The sequence below is a fragment of the Dermacentor albipictus genome, chromosome 8, assembly GCF_038994185.2.
Source record: "Dermacentor albipictus isolate Rhodes 1998 colony chromosome 8, USDA_Dalb.pri_finalv2, whole genome shotgun sequence".
Classification (NCBI taxonomy): Eukaryota; Metazoa; Arthropoda; class Arachnida; order Ixodida; family Ixodidae; genus Dermacentor; species Dermacentor albipictus.
Window position 1 is genome coordinate 89,778,284 of NC_091828.1, and position 17,583 is coordinate 89,795,866.

The 17,583-nt window shown below is 45.0% G+C and overlaps 2 protein-coding genes across 2 annotated transcripts in view; one reads left to right on the top strand and one right to left on the bottom strand.

Annotated features, from left to right (window-relative positions):
* Positions 1 to 6,552, top strand: part of LOC135911342 (alpha-L-fucosidase-like) — a 31,514-nt gene extending 24,962 nt beyond the window's left edge. The window contains exons 8-9 of the mRNA XM_065443571.2: positions 982 to 1,285; positions 6,091 to 6,552. Of these exons, the coding sequence (XP_065299643.2) occupies positions 982 to 1,285; positions 6,091 to 6,472 (686 nt within the window). The 3' untranslated portion in view covers positions 6,473 to 6,552. The remainder of the gene's footprint in view (positions 1 to 981; positions 1,286 to 6,090) is intronic.
* Positions 1 to 17,583, bottom strand: part of LOC135911343 (uncharacterized) — a 609,973-nt gene that overhangs the window by 46,781 nt on the left and 545,609 nt on the right. The window lies entirely within an intron of this gene.

A 17,583-nucleotide genomic window follows, 5' to 3' on the forward strand; every position in this document is an offset into this window, starting at 1 on the left:
CGCACAAAATTTTTTTCCGAATCTACCAAAAAGCGCAATGGGCGACTTAATTCAAGAATGCAGCCCTTCAGCGGTGACAATGTGCTGCCATCTATGCAGCTCAAAACAAAGATCAGCAATTCGCGCCGTCTTCAGGCGCTGACGAAATGGTTGCTACCCACTTATAGAGCACGAAAATTAAATCAACGCAGCCTACAAGGCGCTTACTACATTTATGCAGTAAAAAATAAGACCGGAATAAGCACAGATTTCAAGCGCTGGGTCTGCAGCCATCTATGTAGTAGAAGAAAATCTAAGCTTACGCTCCGAGTTTGTCCAACTCACTTTGAAAACGAGATTATTTCCATCGAGAAGCTGAGCTCGTTCAAAGTAAAATTAACTAGCATAGCGTTGACGAGCTGAAGTCATCGCAGTCCTTTAAGTGCTTATACGATGCTTTGTCCGCTCAAGAAACAGTGGATTATTCTAGTGTTTCAAAGCAGTCGCCCAAGCAAAGGGCAAAAGAAATAGAGTGCCGCGAAACTACTCTGCACGTCACCCCCCCCTCCTCCCACTACCAGTGAATTGCTATAGAAACCGTATACTCAAATTATTGCTAGTCATGGACACTGCTCCATATAAGTGAAAGGGCGATACCTTCGCTGGAACGAATGCCAAAGTGCCGCCACATGTGAAAATACAAAAAAAAAGATCGAAAGCATCCAAAGCTTGGATGCTTCAAGCATCACGGTTTCATTGTCGATGTTGATAAATTTGCTCGGCTTGATCTGTTCTCATTGAAATCCGAAAGGGTAGATTTCCATTGTCTTTTTTTTTATCCCAGTCCAGCTGTCAGTTTGCTATGCTGCTTCCTGGATCACATCCCGGGCCAATAGCGTTTCAGCCATCTTTCAATCCCTGCTGCGCGACCCATTCGTCGCCGCCGCGCTATAGGCACTCAACACTCACCGTGCAGCTCACGCGAATCGACGCTTTTCGTAGAGACGCTGCAGAAGTACAAGTTCGAGAACGTGATGACCCTGGACAAGCCGTCGTGGGGCTACAGGCGTAACGCGAATCTCAAGGACTACGTCACCGACCACGAACTCGTCACCACGCTCGTGGAGACCATCAGCTGCGGCGGGAACCTGCTCATCACGCTGGGCCCCACGCACGATGGCCGCATTCCAATGCTGTTCGAGGAGCGGCTCACCACCTTGGGCGCGTGGCTCGCGCTGCACGGTGAAGCGGTCTACGCCAGCAAGCCCTGGGCGGCGCAGAACGACTCCGTCTCCGCCGACGTGTGGTAGGCCGGCACTTGCCGTGGATGTGTGGAAGGAGAGAGATAGAGAGACTTGGATGAGTTGGCTGTGATGGAATTGATTAGGAGGGCCGAGCTGAGACTTGAGCACACAGATGGAAACAGGTCCGGCGCTATCAATACTGGACCGATCAATTATACCATCAGTCAATCAATCAATAATTGATTATTTAAATAATTAACTATAAATAAATGAACAAATACATAAATAAATTCTGATTAGCCCTCCAATGAATCGCTGCATGAGTGAATCAATCAATCAATCAATCAATGACTAATTCAATCACCGATCGATCAATATATCCACTGACTAACCGACCAAACAGTCATATTTGAGTTTAATAGTTACCAAGAAACATCCTACACATTAGGGTTAAATATCCAGATCGATACTACCTATGGCTAGATAGCGGTCTCATTGTACATACAAACTTGCGTGTGCCAGGAGAAGGAACGCAACCGCTAAAATCTGGCTACTTGTACGCGGAAACAAATATACAAAGTACTCTGTAGCTTTACACTCACCCGAAGAATATCGTGGATCGGAGTAAGAAATAAGAGCCACGCAAAAAAAAACGCTATTACAAATCCTAAACATGGAACCCAACATCAACATGACGTGCTACCTACACAAAAAAAGAACTGCAAGAAGCCTCTAGACACGATGTTATAAACTCTCACCTCTGAAAACATCTTAGAAACATTTTTTGAGATAGAACATGAAGAAAAGGTTTAATATACACAGTACTGGTTGTGTATTATACACAATAAGGTGCCAATGCGTGTGTCCTCCTTGCGTTCAAGTTCCTATAAATGTGTTGCACAACCAAAAATACAAACAAAAGAAAGTGATATGCAATTACGAAAATGGTTCTTGCTGAGGCACGCTTCAGTGATATCTCGGACCCTCTGTTTTTTTTGTTTACACACAAATTCATCCAAGCTGGCACTCAAGTTCACACACAAATACGAATAAATTAGTCAGCGCTTCGGCTGGCTTACTCCTTTCGGCTTGTGTGCCTGTTTCACTGCAAGCAGATTGTTTACCTTATAATTCATTTATTGATGAAAGATCGCTTGTCAACTTTACTGGACACCCCCATGTTCCTTTGCTAGATTAATTAGAAATACCAGAAAAGTGCACTCTTGATTTGAATACAGATGCAATGGGAACCATATATACAAAGCATATTCATATTGTGAGCAATGCTTCTCATGCACATTGGATTGAACTTTGCGCGAGACTGATTTTCCGTCAACATCGACCATAAGCCAAAGTGAAGTACACGTAGTGTTTCTTGAGATGGCGTCGCAATTAAGTTAGAAGCATCAGCTTAACCACCCGCGACGTTAGCTTATTAGGGTATACTTCAGCGGATGGTACTAGTATACAACTTAAAAGGAGAAGAGACTTTACCTACAGAGTGGGATTTGGCAATTACGTGTCATTGGACCGACTTTTACGAGGTAAGTTCAGCGTCCCTTAGACTTTACTTTGTGAAGAACAAGTCGTCATGGCCGGCTCCGTGGGATATAGTAAAACGTCTTACGAGCTGCAAAGCGATAGAGCGCCAAGACTTGCAAGCCATTTGTTGCGATTTTGTGGCTTTAAAAACTAGTTATCCATGTACAGACACTGGTTAGATTATAAAGGCAGGTTAACATGTTGATATATGAGTGATAATGGCTTCCTCTAGACAACCGCTGCCACTTTCACAACCTGCTAATTCAGATATGTTGTCTAGCCTATGGATTTCATTCTCGCTGGAATACATACTTTGTTTGTATATTACAGCGTAGTCAGTCAGTTCTGGCTCCCCAAAACTAAAGAAATGTGTAGTTTTGCGCCATTCATCGATATTTTCGTACTAGTTCTGAACTTTAGAGGCGTGCTTGATTCGACGGACGATGAAAACAAAGAGAACTGTGAGGTATTAGAAACAGAATATTAAACGAAGCATTGACCCGGGGTCGTTCCCTTTAAATACCCATGAAACATAAATGCTCTCGCTAAGCAAGAAATACAGCAATTTTACATAACTTCTACAAAAAGCAAGACTATGCTACCAGTATTTTACATGTTTCGCCCTCAATCATTTTGTCATGGTAGCACAATAGTAGAGAGCTGTAAAACATCAAAGAAGCACGTGAATAACTTTGCAGCAGTGCAACGAAAAGCTACACATCTCTGAAAATTTTACTGCCTCAGAATACAAAGGAAAGAACAATAGGCGCAATAGTCTACTTGCAATTGTTTACCTATAAGTCTTAGAACAACAAAAGATTGTGCTTCCTGAGCAGCCATGAACGACCAGATTGTTTTCTTGATGGGCAATCACGGTGCCTCGTAAAATGTAACACCTCATTACAAAACGGTCCGCTATCCCCTGCAGTCGTGTGGCCGGCCATGCTTGCTTCCTGCAGAATGACGAAGGCCATTGTACTATACAGTGGTCAAAGCCCCCGCCACATGAGCGTTGTTTGCAGGGGCCTTCTCAATGTGCTACGATTCAGGGAAAACTACGATGCAGGGATTGGTTGACCTCGATGGCTTCAATTTCGGTATTTCCACATGAGATACGTGGTGGTCATGAACCCCGTTGTATTCAGCGGCCCCAGCCAGCTGGCGGTCAACGTCCTGGCATCATCGTTGTAAGTCACAGCGTTTCTCAGAAAGTGTTCGTGTCCACGAAATAAGACGCGTCACCTTGACCGCTGGAGAACTCGTAAGGAACACGTCGAACTCATTCATTATATTGGTAGTTTTACGTTCATGGTAGACGCAAGAGCGTACAGGGGTTAGCAAGAAAACTTTATTCCCTCTTTTCACAGGGATCAACTTATCACATCGCTAACGCTTTTCACGTAAGCAAGCCTTGCCCGTAAGGGCTTGCAGGGCTCAGTGTCTGCTCCTTACGGCTGTTCATTGGAGAATGAAGGGGACCCCCTCGGCAGTGCCCAACTTTTCGACGGCAACTCAAGCAGGCTATATCGAAAATCTGTACCTGGCTTTTGATTTCCTAGAAGCAAACCGTCTCAGCTCTTCTCAAAGGGAATGTCAGGGCAGTTTCTTTCTGATACAAGAATGGTTAGAATCGTCAAGGTGCTGGAACTCCATGTGCTTTGTTTTTCTTTATACAAAGAAGTACAGTCATCGACCATACTATCCCAGGAGCAGGTTGATCGATACTGCATGAGGGCCAATACAAGAACGCTCGTCATGCGTACTTTGAGTGCATGATGAAGAAATCAACATGGCCAAGATCAATCCAGAGCCCTCCACGACGCCGTCCTTTATAATACAATACAATACAATACAATACAATACAATACAATACAATACAATACAATACAATACAATACAATCTTTATTGTGCATAAGGAAAACAAAGTACATGTAGCAGGCCTACCAAAGCCTCAGAGGGCTTGACTGGCAGTGCCTGACAGTCAGGTCACAGAAGATTGCACAGGGTTAATAGCGGAGTTAGCTATTAGCGGGTCGGAACAAAATGTTGAACAGTTATACAAAATGGTACATCAAACATCGACAATTCTAAGTTGTTTCTTAATCTCACGTCTTGTGTTTGCTTCTAACGCAGGCGCTGGCAATTTATTAAATATGGCTGGAACATAGTATTGCCGTGTTCTCCTTCCGTACTTTGTCGCAGTCTTGGGGATGACGTAGGGTTCCTTCGGTCTTAAGGAGCGGACAGGCGTATATCGTGTTTTAAAATCGTTATTCCAGAAGTGCTTAATTACAACACTTTCGATATAAACGATTCTTGAGTTTCTGGAGGGTAAAGCGCAAAACTTATTTGAGGAAAGGAATACAGCCGCTTTTTGGGTTCTTTAATAAGCTAGCTGCACTTGAATACCATCAACATTTATATTTATGAGACTCACAAGCAATGGTTAACATGTGGTAAAAAAGCATGGCTTGCATGGCCAGATGGTAGTATTTCTACGCGCATTATCCCCAAACAAGAAAAAAGGGGGTTAACTGAAGGACCCGATTTTTCCTACACATATCGTGAGAAGCGAACAAACAAACACATCAAGGACAAGATAAGGGAAATTACTGGTCCTTACGAATTGAATTAAAAAAATAATAAGTAAATCACCAGCATCACATGCGTAATGCGAAGACGTGAAATCGTACCCCTACTGCGGCAAGTTGTTTTTTCATCCACTTTCATAGCCAATTGTTTGTCATTTATTCGACGACTTCTGTATAAAAGCCGACGCGCTTTACCCGCTGATCAGATTTTCGACGATCGCCGAGCGTGTTCGCCGCTATCGTTGTGCTATAAGTGTAGCCTGTTTTGTGGGCACAGGTTCGCCCATTAAAGTTTGTTTTGTCGTTCACAGTATTGCTACTGTGTTCTTTGACGTCACGACCACGTGACAATACAGTTAGTAAGTGCAAGGAGTTTCCCCTATGTTGTCTTTAGTGCCTTTGTTTATTGGCTTCTCATAATATGATTATCACCAAAGTGATTCAAGTCAAAAGATTCCTACCAAACTGTCAGTATGCTTTGCGCCATGACTTTTTTTATTTCGACAATTGTGACACGTCATCTATATGCTAACACAGGAACTTCTGGTAAAAGTTAGGGTGGCATTGTTGTCTGTGACGTCCGCTGTATTCGATGAGTATGCTATGAAATAAAAAGGTACTGCATATTTTCTTCTACACTTGTGTTTACTACTGTAGTTTCAGCCCATAAACACCTAGGCATTCATCATAGTCGAACACCCCGTCTACAACAGCTAGTTGCTGATCCTTCCAGGTACACCACCTCGGATTTCCCGCCCCCGGCTCCGATGGCACCCAACGAGCCGCCCCCCTCCGCGCTGGAGCAGCCCGACAGCTTCTTTCACCCCCGGACGGGACCACCGCCGACGGTGCCAGTGCCCGACAAGGGTCCCGTGGTGTACGCGTTCCTAGTCCAGTGGCCCACCAGCGGCTTTCTGCGGCTCGGCTCGCTGTATGTCAACAAGAACACACATGTGCAGCTCATCGGCCACGCCCCACGCCTCACCTGGAAGCCCATTGGTCGCCTGGTGCTGATCGACTTGCCACCGCCCCCCGTCAACATCGCGACCCACGTGGGAGTCTGGGTGCTCAGGATAACAAACGTGGAGCCCTCGCCGCCCCCAGGCGTCTTCTGAGAGTTTGCTGTTCAACGCCTCACCTTTGTTTGCATGCCGCGAGTGGGAAGAGCTCGGTAATACATTGCATTTTCCCCATGATAATTGCGTTGGTCAATTCGTTTTTCTGCGTCGTTACACTAATGGATTGATGTATGTTAAGAACAACCTCTGCATATGTGAAACTGGAATTTGGCAGACGCTGACAAGATTCACCAATTAGATATCCAAAGACGATGTTATGATGTATGTTCAAGCTTTCTTTTGTTCGTCGCGGCTGTCTTAGCCCATAAGCTTGCCGTGAGAATAAAAAAAACGTATTTGCGAATGGTTTTACCTATTTGAACGCCAAATGTAGCTCTCCTTTCACTCTGTGATTGTAGGCTACACCAACGCTTGCGTGACGCGCCTCGTAGGCGTGTGTGAATTCGTGTTTCTCGTAATTTGCTTTTATGCACACAGCATCAGTCAACAGACACTGGATTAATAAGTGTACTTACATCTAACTGAATAATTAAAAGAAACGCTAGGCACAATAATTCTCGCGCTACTTGCATACACAATAAAGGGCCCATATAGTTCGGAAAAAAGAAATAAATAGAGCTTCGCGATCGTATGCAACCTTATACGTTTTCAAAGAGCAAGGCACTCTATCTTACTTTACACACACAGAGGGACACCGTATATTTGTTAAGGAAGTGCGAAAACAATTTTTGCACTGTTATAGTTTACGAAATACGTAATGGAAGAATCTCAGGACCAGTAGCCAACTTTGATTCCGCCTTTTCAAACATGCAAAACGCACAAATAATTTCGCTCGAGAGTTCACTGGCTGATTCGAGTGAAGTTCTAGTGACGGTGACAAGCAGACTTTGATTTAGGGCATGCAATGTTTCATAGAATTTCTGGAAAATTGCCCAGATCTTAAAAAATGAAGCACGAAGTTTACAAATACGTAACTGTGCCTTAGAAACAGATATCGCTGCTCTATAATTTGCATCCGTTATCCCATATAAAGCAGTAAAATTTTATTTTTGAATTTACAGATTACATGAAGTTTGTGCAAGGTTTGTTACAATTAAAAATTTCGTAAACCTTGTTACATGTTACAAGATCTACGACATTTTTGGCAAAGGTCTAGTCCCAATTTATTAGTATACTTAAAGGCAGTGCATGATAGAATAATTCAACCCCGTTTACATTTTACAGAAGTGTAGTTTATCAAATTGTCATATTATTTTTATTACTTAGGTACAGAGTTGTAGATTTGATGCGCAAATTTGTTTCACGTTGGCAACCTTCAAAAAGTTGGGCAGATGCAGCGATGGCTAAATAAATAAATATGCTAGCAACATCCGCTAGATTGTATCTTTTTCTTTCATAGTTCAACATTTCTTCAAAATTGTAGCAGTGGTTGCCGAGAAAACAATTTCTCCTTTTTCATGTACTAAGAATATTCCGGGCTCGAGATTCCCCTTGGGATATTTTCGTCATTGAGGCAAGGCATGGCATCAACGCCTTTAAGTGAAAGAGGGAGAAAAAAATATGCGGATCCCACGCACTGTGGAAATTGATTTAAGGGAAGCACTGTATGCTGTTTCCTTTGATTGAGCATAACTAGCGTTGATGTTGGTGACGAATGTGTAATCCCTTCAACGTTTAGTCCAATACGTATTTTTCTGCAACATTTAGTCCAATACGAGAGTGGTGAGAGGATGATACACGTTACCTTGCCTGCACCACTGCTGTTTGTCTGCGTAGTCCTCAGAACACACAGGGAGACGTGTTTGCTTGAGGCCTTTTTGTGCATCATTGTTCTTAATCACTACCAGTTGAGCATTATCATTGCCTCACATGGCACATGTCATCCTAGCCGAAGTGTCGAAATTTAATTGAATTATGGGGTATTAGTACTTAAATTCTTTATTTTACTATTGTATGTATACAATGCATACATGCATGCACGGTCTGCACCACGTATCCCTGCGAAGACGCTCCTGCTGCACGCGACGCCTCATTCGGGACGGGGTCGAGGCTGAATGCGCGCTTTGTAGACATTTTCTGGCGTTCAGACGCCAGCTGCAAAAACTCTCTCCAGGCTATGCACGATCGTCATCATGAACAAAATTAATCCGGACTGCGGGGTTTCACTCTACTGTAGAAAGTGTGGGGGTTTGCTCAATTTAGAACATGTGCTTTGGCACTGCTTGGCGTTGGCCCGTGATGGTTCTCGAGGTGAACAGTGGTGGCAGCGGATGCTGCACAGTGAAGTGCTGGCGAACCAACTCAGGGCTGTCTAGAGGGCCCGTGTGACGGCAGAGGGGCTCGGCCTCGCTGTACCGACGTGGGAGCGGCCCGCATCAGTCCCAGACTGATCCCTCAGGACCTAAATAAAGTTACTCATACCATACCATATGGACGATCGTAATGTTTACGCCAACACAGGCCAGCACGCGAACTCCACAGCCCAACACCTGCATTTTTTGTCGTGCGTGCGACAAACAGCACGTGCCAAACTCACAAACTACGCATCCCGGCCTGCAACGTCCCGGATCAGATAATGGTGATGATGATAATGGTGATTATGATAATGATGATGTTGATGTCGTATCCAACTCTTTGTATCGGGTGGACGGGGCAAAGGCGCCCAGGATGCGTGGAGGCGAGCGCCATCTGGTGGTGGTGCAAGAAACCTAGCAGTGCGCGCGGCAAGACTAACACATCAGTGCCCGGAACGTTGCAAGAAGAGGCAAAAGAAACTTCGCTTTGGAATTCGCTTAAGGAAGGGCAGACAGCTTTTCGCCCTTCTCAAATCCGTAGTGCCTCACATTCGACATTCTTTTTTTTTCTCATACAAATACGCTTAACGGATACATTAGGCTCAACTAGATAGGCACATCTCTCTTGTCGACAGCTAAGTATCATAGTTTCGCAATTACGAAAGCTTATCGTGCTAAGATGAACGGCGACACTACCTAAAGTACGCTGCTCGAGCTGCCCATGAAGGGGGTCAATTTGTGTGTTGGCCGATAGGGGGCATTAGATATTATTTATAGAAAGCAGAAGTAATGCGTGTTGTATTAGCAAATAAAGCCACGATTTCTACCGATACTGGGATATAATAACAACGCCCGAACCTCACAAATTACCATAGTAAAAGATGTAGCGCCAGCCCTGGTCATTGACGTGAGCTAGTATAATAAAAAATCACATTAGGCCTACTCTCTACCCACATTATTTGCAAAAGTTTTTACTCTAAGGCCACTAAACCAATGACAAATCTTAATGGAAGTGTAGTTTTCAGTTAGAACAGCCTAAATCCGTTAAGTGGCATTTAAAAATAAAAGCACTGCCAATCTACACATTTGCAAATGTTAAAATAAAGAATATGATGAAGCCAACCAAGACAGGGGTGAAAATGCAGTGAACTTCGATTTCCTCATTTAATAATTTACTGATTCATTTCATGGTTATTTGTTCATATTTTATTATCTGCATCTAGCACACACTAGGGGCACGCAAATCGCGTCTGATTCATTTCAGGCGTAATCAAGGACTTCAGTATGTCCATCATATACTGTACCCTCCATTCAGCTGCAGAAGAAACGACCTCTGTCACATTGACCTCGGCGTTCGGCCGTTGTCACGTCGCCGGTTCAACGGACTTTGCCATCAAGAGTTCAATACCCATTTTATTCACATGCCTCATTAACCGTTCGCGGAGCTAAGGGCACAGTGGTCATTGAACTGATCGCACAGTTGTGTCCGGTCAGGAGAAGGGAAATCTTGAGGTCCCGATGCCTGCTTGTTTTTTGTAACTCATACTTTTACACGTAGAGTACGCATATTCATTAACACAAGATAAATCAAGAATGTATAACGAAATCCTCGCAACGGATATTGAATCGTAAGGTTCTAGCGATCAAAAAGGAAATTAACACATTTGCTTGAAAACTCCTGAGGCCACTCGAGAACCAGACGCTATTACGCAAGTCGGGCTCAGCTAAGGGCTATAACCTGAGAATGCGCTCCGGACAAAGACACAAGCCCCTTTATTTTTCTTTTCTTTTCGGACAGGCTGTTGCGCGTCTGCTTGAAAGTTCGCCGCACTTCATAAATTGAGTCAGAAAAAAAGAGAAAGATCATTTTAAGCGCTGGTTGCGTAAAAGTACGCGACAATAGCAGCATGATTCCTGAAAGCTCGTGTTGAATTTCCAAAGTCGGTTTCATTAGCACAAGATACCAATGGATCTAAAAAAAAAGAACGTGTACGTTTATTTTTATAGCGATGATGTTCGCTTCTAGTTCGTCGGGATTTTTGGCGGCCTCATCCTCACAGCAAAAAAAAAGAGCCGACTGGCCATCCAGAGCCTGCAGGCCTGGATGGCGAGTCAAAAATAAGCACGAAGGCTCAAATGTGTTGTGTTCTTGGCACGCTTTGGTCTCGTCTGACACCTGAAGAACCTTTCCACTGTGGCTGTGCGACAGAACGGGGCTCACGACTGGCTCTGTTTCTGTTCTCTGCGGGGCATTGGTCAAGTATTGGGCGGTTTAAGTTTTTTTAGTGTTTTCTTGTACTTTCCTCTTATTGTGTCGTCAATCTGATTGTGCGTTCCTAATGTCTTTCTTGCCCCTGCCAGAGATCTTTCCTCTGGACGGCTTCGCTTCCCACTAATGACATGCTTATAGAGGCTTTTTTGCGCAGTGGCATTAACAGCGTTCCAGTGGCCCTAGTGCCGACCAATGGGAGATTCATTCGCGTGAAGAATCCCAAGGTGATTCAAGAAGAGCTGCGGAAAGCAACCCCGCATTTCCAAAGCATAACCGATGTTCGACAATTTAGCAGAGGGGGCATTCTATGCTCTTCACCAGACCAGACCTGTGTCTCCGACCTTCTGAAGTGCGATATGTTCGCGAATCACCCGGTGAGGCCTTTTATTCCTGCTCATCTAGCTTGCGTAAAGAGGCTAGTTCGTAGAGTCGATGCGAGTCTGTGTGCTTCCGAGGTCCTGCAGATGTTCTCCCCGGCAGGTGCCGTCTACGTCTACCGATGTTCACACGTTTGTGAGAATCAAAGAGCCCCCACTGAGTCGGTTATTGCAACCTTTGCAGGCACAAATAAGCCGTCAGAGATCAAGGCGTGGCCAATAATATACAGGGTGGAAGCAATTTCTCCCCGCCAAGTGCAATGCGTTCAGTGTTGGCGATATGGCCACAGTATTAAGGGATGTCGATCAGAGCTTCGGTGCCGCATTTGTGGAGAAGGCTACGATGGAAAAACGTGTTCCTCTCAGAGCGAACGATGCTGTTTGTGTGGAGGTTCCCACTCCGCGGACGGTGCGCAGTGCCCGGCGAGAGACCAAGTGCTCGAAATTCTACAAATTATAGAACGGAAACGGTGTTCGCGTCGTGAAGCTCGTGCACTCTCATTAGAGAAATCATGTGGCTATGCTGAAGCTGCTGCTCGTCACTCCAAAGCAATGGATGCATTTCTTGGTGATGTTGTAGCTGCTGCCGTAGAGAAAGCTATGGCAAAAGCCCTTGACAGCTTATTTACGAACCTTTCAGAGATCGTTGGACAAGCTCTCACAAATTTCAAGTTTCATTGCGATCAGCTTTAGAAAAACAGGTTGGCCTAAATGATGAAGTTAAGGCCGTTAATTTGTGTCAAGTGCTATGTGACAGTTATAAAAAATCTAAGTTCAGTGTGCAGTCAACTAAAGGTGGTACTTACTCACCATGGTGGAATCCGGATTGTGCACGCGAATATAGAAGAAGAAAGGCAGCCTGGAGATAGTTACTGTATAACCAATGTCCACGTAATTGGATTGACTATAAGTTTGTTGCAGCTATATTCAGGCAAACAGTTGGCAAAGCGAAAGAAAATTATAACACCAAACATTACAGTTACCTATCGCAGTCTAGTAATAAAAAAGCCCTATTTCGATTTCTTCAGTCTAAAAAAGATTGTTTCAGCCCCAATAAATGTAGAGTCTGTTAGCTTAACTTCCACTGATTTAGTGCAGTCACTGGAAGATATTGCAAAAGGCTCAGAGCGTCGATTCATATCCCTTCGCCCCTCTCATATACCGGCACCTGAACCAGCTAATGAGTACATAACAGTCACATTAGAAGAATTAATGAGAGTGGTAAAGATGCGGCCAACTTCAGCCCCAGGTCCTGATGGCATAACTACAGCAATGATAAGATTATTATTCGAATAGCCTCCACAGGAATTGCTTAATTTTATAAGTTACTCGATTAAAGATGCATGGATTCATCCAGATTGGAAGGTTGCCAAAAAAATTCCACTACTGAAACATCCAGGCGATGGATATACAATAGACAACATTACACCTATTTCGCTGACCTCAAATCTTGTAAAGCTAATCGAGAGAGTTCTGTATGGTCACATGGATAGGTGGATAGGCGAGAACCAAATATTAAGTGATTCTCAAATAGGATTCAGGCACGACTGCTCAATTTGGTGTGCTCATCTTGATTTGGAGAGTAGAATTCAACTCGCTCACCGCAACAACCAGTACGCGGCCTTAGTGACATTAGATATTGCGAAGGCGTATGACAGTGTGGACTACAATAGTTAAATGAACGGACTCAATAGTGTGAATCTTCCATAGTATATCATCCCATGGATTCAATATTTTCTTCGCAGACGAACATTTTTTTTTTGCTACCAAAACGGTGTTTCTTCTAAAAGTTACAAGCAGACAAGGGGCTTTCCTCAAGGTGCAGTACTTTCCCCAGTATTATTCAATATATTACTAATTGATTGATTGATTGATTGAAAACTTTATTGTTCCACCGAGCTGGGGTGCCCGCCTCTTAAAGGGAAGCTGAAACACTTTTCGAAAAAAATGAGTTCTCTGCGGCATTCTACAGTTTTGAGTCCCCTGAACAAGAATATCTCGTTCAAAAAGGGCGGAAACAAGCGCAAGCGGCTGTTTTTTCATGAAAACGCGCACCAGCGCCTCAGGGTATCGCGCGAACGCCGCTGTTGCCCGTGATTGGTCGGAGCCGCTGTGACGTCAGTGGCAGCAGTCGCCGGTCGGCGCCGCCGTTTGAGAGCGTAGCACGCTGTTCTGTTCTGGCTGCATAGCTGAGTTGTAAGCATTATGGAACGTTCTCGCTGTCTCGGACAGCTTGTATTTTCGCCGTACATGTTCGAACCGACAGCCGATACGGAAAACGATGGCGGCAACGGCGGCAACGACGATGTTGAGTGTGCCAAAAGCGAGAGCGATGTGTACACCTTCTCGCGCGCTGGAAATCTTAGCTGTTATGTATGCTTTTTTTTTTCATGTAGCTGCACGTTCCAATGACGGGAGAAAAAATGCGCTAAAGTGTCACTGGGAACTTGCTGCTGGAAGAATGCCGAAGCACTAACTTCTCATTAGATTGTAAACACGGCTACAATTCCGCGATGTCAAGCACCTTGCCGATGCTTGTCTGAAGTCCCGTGGTTTTCTGAGCGTTGATACACGATCGCGAACATAAGTGCCGCGTTTCAAAGCGCGCACATGCAGTGCTGCGAGGTACAGTCATGGAAGTTGCTTATCATACACATCCAGATCGAGATGGTCAGGGAGATTATATGTGCAATATTCAGAATATGGTTCGACGACTTTGCGATTGTGGCTCGATCAAGAATCGGTATGCGCGCTCCATGCTAGTGTTGACATAAAGATATTAGGCAGTTTTAGCACCGCCGTGTGGTAAACATGATAACTGCAACCGTACGTCGAATGTCGCTAGGCAAGCCTATACTCCAATTTATACCTCAGGTGCAACGCTGTGGAAGCTACGCACGAAGTCCGTTACCAAAATTTATTACTGCGCGCGTTTCCGTCTATGGTTCGCAGCGTGCTAGCGGCATTTGCTCGCGCGAGCATGCACGTGAAGCTGCCGCGACGGGCTGCAATTAAAGAATGCCGAAAAGAAAATTGATTTAAAAGAACGTGTTAGCAGCCGTATAAGTACACGGATTGTCTCTATGGGTAAATTCTTTTTTTTCATTCAGAACTGAGCTTATATATGAAAAGTTTTCTCAAAAATTGGGTCAAGAAACACCGAACTTTTTCTAAGTGCGAACGCAGCCACTGCAAGAAGTATCTCAAGCCTCCACAGCGTTGCACCTGATGTATGAAACGGAGTATAGCAACGCTAGCAACAACGCGTTTCCGCATTTGTCGTAAGGCTATCCGGCTATCGCGGGAATGGTCCGAACACAGCACAGTTGATTTCGTCGACACGAACTTATCTCTCCTCACCGCACTGCGCTGCAAGCTTCTTGTGCTTCGGGAACCTGTGAAACACCACATCGTCTCGCCCGCGTGTGTTCGCGCAGCCGATTGCTGCACAGAACGAGGGCATGTTGGGCGCCCTTGGCTGTAGGCACTCACGCAGCACAGAAGGAAAGAACAGTTTACGAAAATCGCAAAACAAACGTGAGCGGCGGCGGCGGCAAATCTCTCGTAGCGTCGTTCAGTAAAGCGCAGGACGGAAAGAGGCATGCCAGCGCATGCCAGCACGCCTGTCCGGCAGCTCGGTCCCCGCCAGTGACGTCACTCTCGCCGGTTCTCTCCTCTGGTAACCTCCTCACCCGGCGCTCCGGGAAGCGATGGGGGCGTGTCCGCGGGGGTGATTTAGAAAGCGATTTCCGCCCCTTATATTAACAAAACGAAGAAAAAAATTTCGGAACCGTAAATTATTAGGTCTGTTCTTCCCAATCCCAGCAATTCATGGAAATTGAAAACCGCTTCAGCTTCCCTTTAACCTACACGTAGGTAGGGGAGGAGGACGAAGCAGTCCCCGCGCGTTGAGGACGGTGAGTCTTCACGGCCTCAACGGCCAGGCGGATTGCTCAACGCTGGTCGTCTTCAGCCTCGCTCTGGAGCAAGGCCTCCCAGGCTTCTCTACGGACAATGTTTTCCTTGGCCCCTGGGGAGCCAGCACACTCCCATATTATATGGTCTAGCGTACCTTTTTGCTTACAAATTTTGCAGAGGGCGTCGTTATAGTCCCTCGTCTGTGTTAAGTAGATCCAATGTGGTGATGTATAATTGTTTCCCTGGAGGCGTCGCCAAATGCGAGCGTCCTCCAGAGAGAGAGACCGATGCGGAGGCGGAAAGATTCTTCTTTCGGCTTTGTAGTGATCGACAATTTCTCGCAATTTCTCTGTACGTGATCATGCCATCTTTTATCCTTGGAACTGGCTGCTCTAGAGTTGCCCGGTGGTAGAGTGCTCGGGCGAGCTCATGAGCGGCTTCGTTGCCTGGGACTTCTTCATGGGCTGGTACCCAAATAAACGTTATGTCCCTCCTGGGAGGATTTTTGAGTAGAATGTGGAGGGCTTCTTCTGAGATTCTCCCTTTGTTAAAATTTCGGATCGCTAATTTGTTATCGCATAATATTACTCCCGCTTTTGTTCCCGCACAAGCGAGCGCTACTGCAACCTCCTCGGCTGTACAGGCGTCCCTCGTGCACGTGGAGCACGCTATCTTAACGCACCCGTCGCCATCAACCACCGTCGATACCGCAGCCCCGTCTCTGCCGCAAGCGGCGTCCACGTACGCTACGTTATGCGCCGGTGTGTCTTTAAGTTTATTTACTAGAGCCTTAGCCCTGTGAGCTCTCCTCTCTTTGTTGTAGATAGGATGCATATTTTTAGGTAGGGGCGCGATTCGGAAGCGCTTACGCACGTCCAACGGAATGTCTTTTTTGTCAGTCGGGGCACCCCTGTCACATTGAATTCCTACCCATTCCATGATTTTTCTCCCTGTTTTAGACTGGCCTAATCTTTCCAACCGAGACACTCGTACTGCCTCAGAGAGTTCAACTAGCGTGTTGTGTACCCCCATTTTGAGGATGAGGTCTGTCGATGTCGAGTCTGGGAGCCCTAGGGCTCTCTTAACGCTCTTCCTAATGATCGCATCTATTTTATCCTTTTCTTCTCGTCTAAACACAAGATACGGTGTGGCATACGCTATACGGCTGGTAATGAAGGCTTGCATGAGTCTGAGGAGGCTGCTCTCTTTGAGGCCCCTGCCTTTGAGTGAAATTTTCCTAAAGATCCCCGTTACCTGAGCCGCGTATCCTTCTAGCTTTTTGATTGTCGTGAGGTTGCATCCATTTCTCTGGATATACATGCCCAGAATTCTTATTTCCTCCACCTTGGGAACCTCATTTCCGTTTACGAAAACAGTGATGGGTCTACACATCATGACTTACAGGTATACGTATACGCTGATGATATCGCATTTTTCACCGTATCGAATGATGTACATAGCCTATATAAAACTTTGCAGTCGTATTTGAATCATATTGAAATTTGGCTAAAAGGAATACAAATGTCGCTAAATGTCAACACAAGTGCGGTCATTGTCTTTCCCTTAACTTTTACTATCCGAATAACACTGTCGCATGGCCAGGAGACTATTCCACAAGTACATTCTTTAAAATATCTAGGAATGATTTACACCAAAAAGCTTAATTGGCAGACACACATAGAATACATCGCATATAAAGGAGCACGCGCTGTTGGTTTATTACTAAGAGTCTGCAACAGTCGTTTTGGAATGCAAAGGGACCCCTTGCTGATGATTTATTGTATGTATGTCCGCCCTATTCTAGAGTTTGGATGCGTGTTATTTTCAGGAGGTCCTACGTATAAGTTACGTCTTCTGGTTCTTTTAGGACGCGAATCACTATGTCTGTGTCTCGGCCTTCCAAAATTTTTAGCGAATAATATTTTAGATCATAAAACTCACCTCCGTTCTCTTCAAACTCGATTTCGTATAAAGACAATCCAAACGTTTCTAAACATCTATGCTTCTCCCCAGAGACGTGACTGAATCCACATTTATTGAAAAGGTACGTGTGAAGCAACAGTGCATGATGGACTCAGAACTTCGGCAACGAAGCCAGGAACATTGTAAGCATGAGCTCCTGGCATCATCCTCGTCTTCGAACAAAAGTCTTAGTGAAGATGTCAGCTGTCTAACACTTTAAGTTAAATATTTTAAATATTTCAATCTGAAAACAAAAAATATTGCAGATTACATGCTTTGTGGGAACTGATATAAGTGAAGCTTTCTGTGTTTTTTGCATTCATT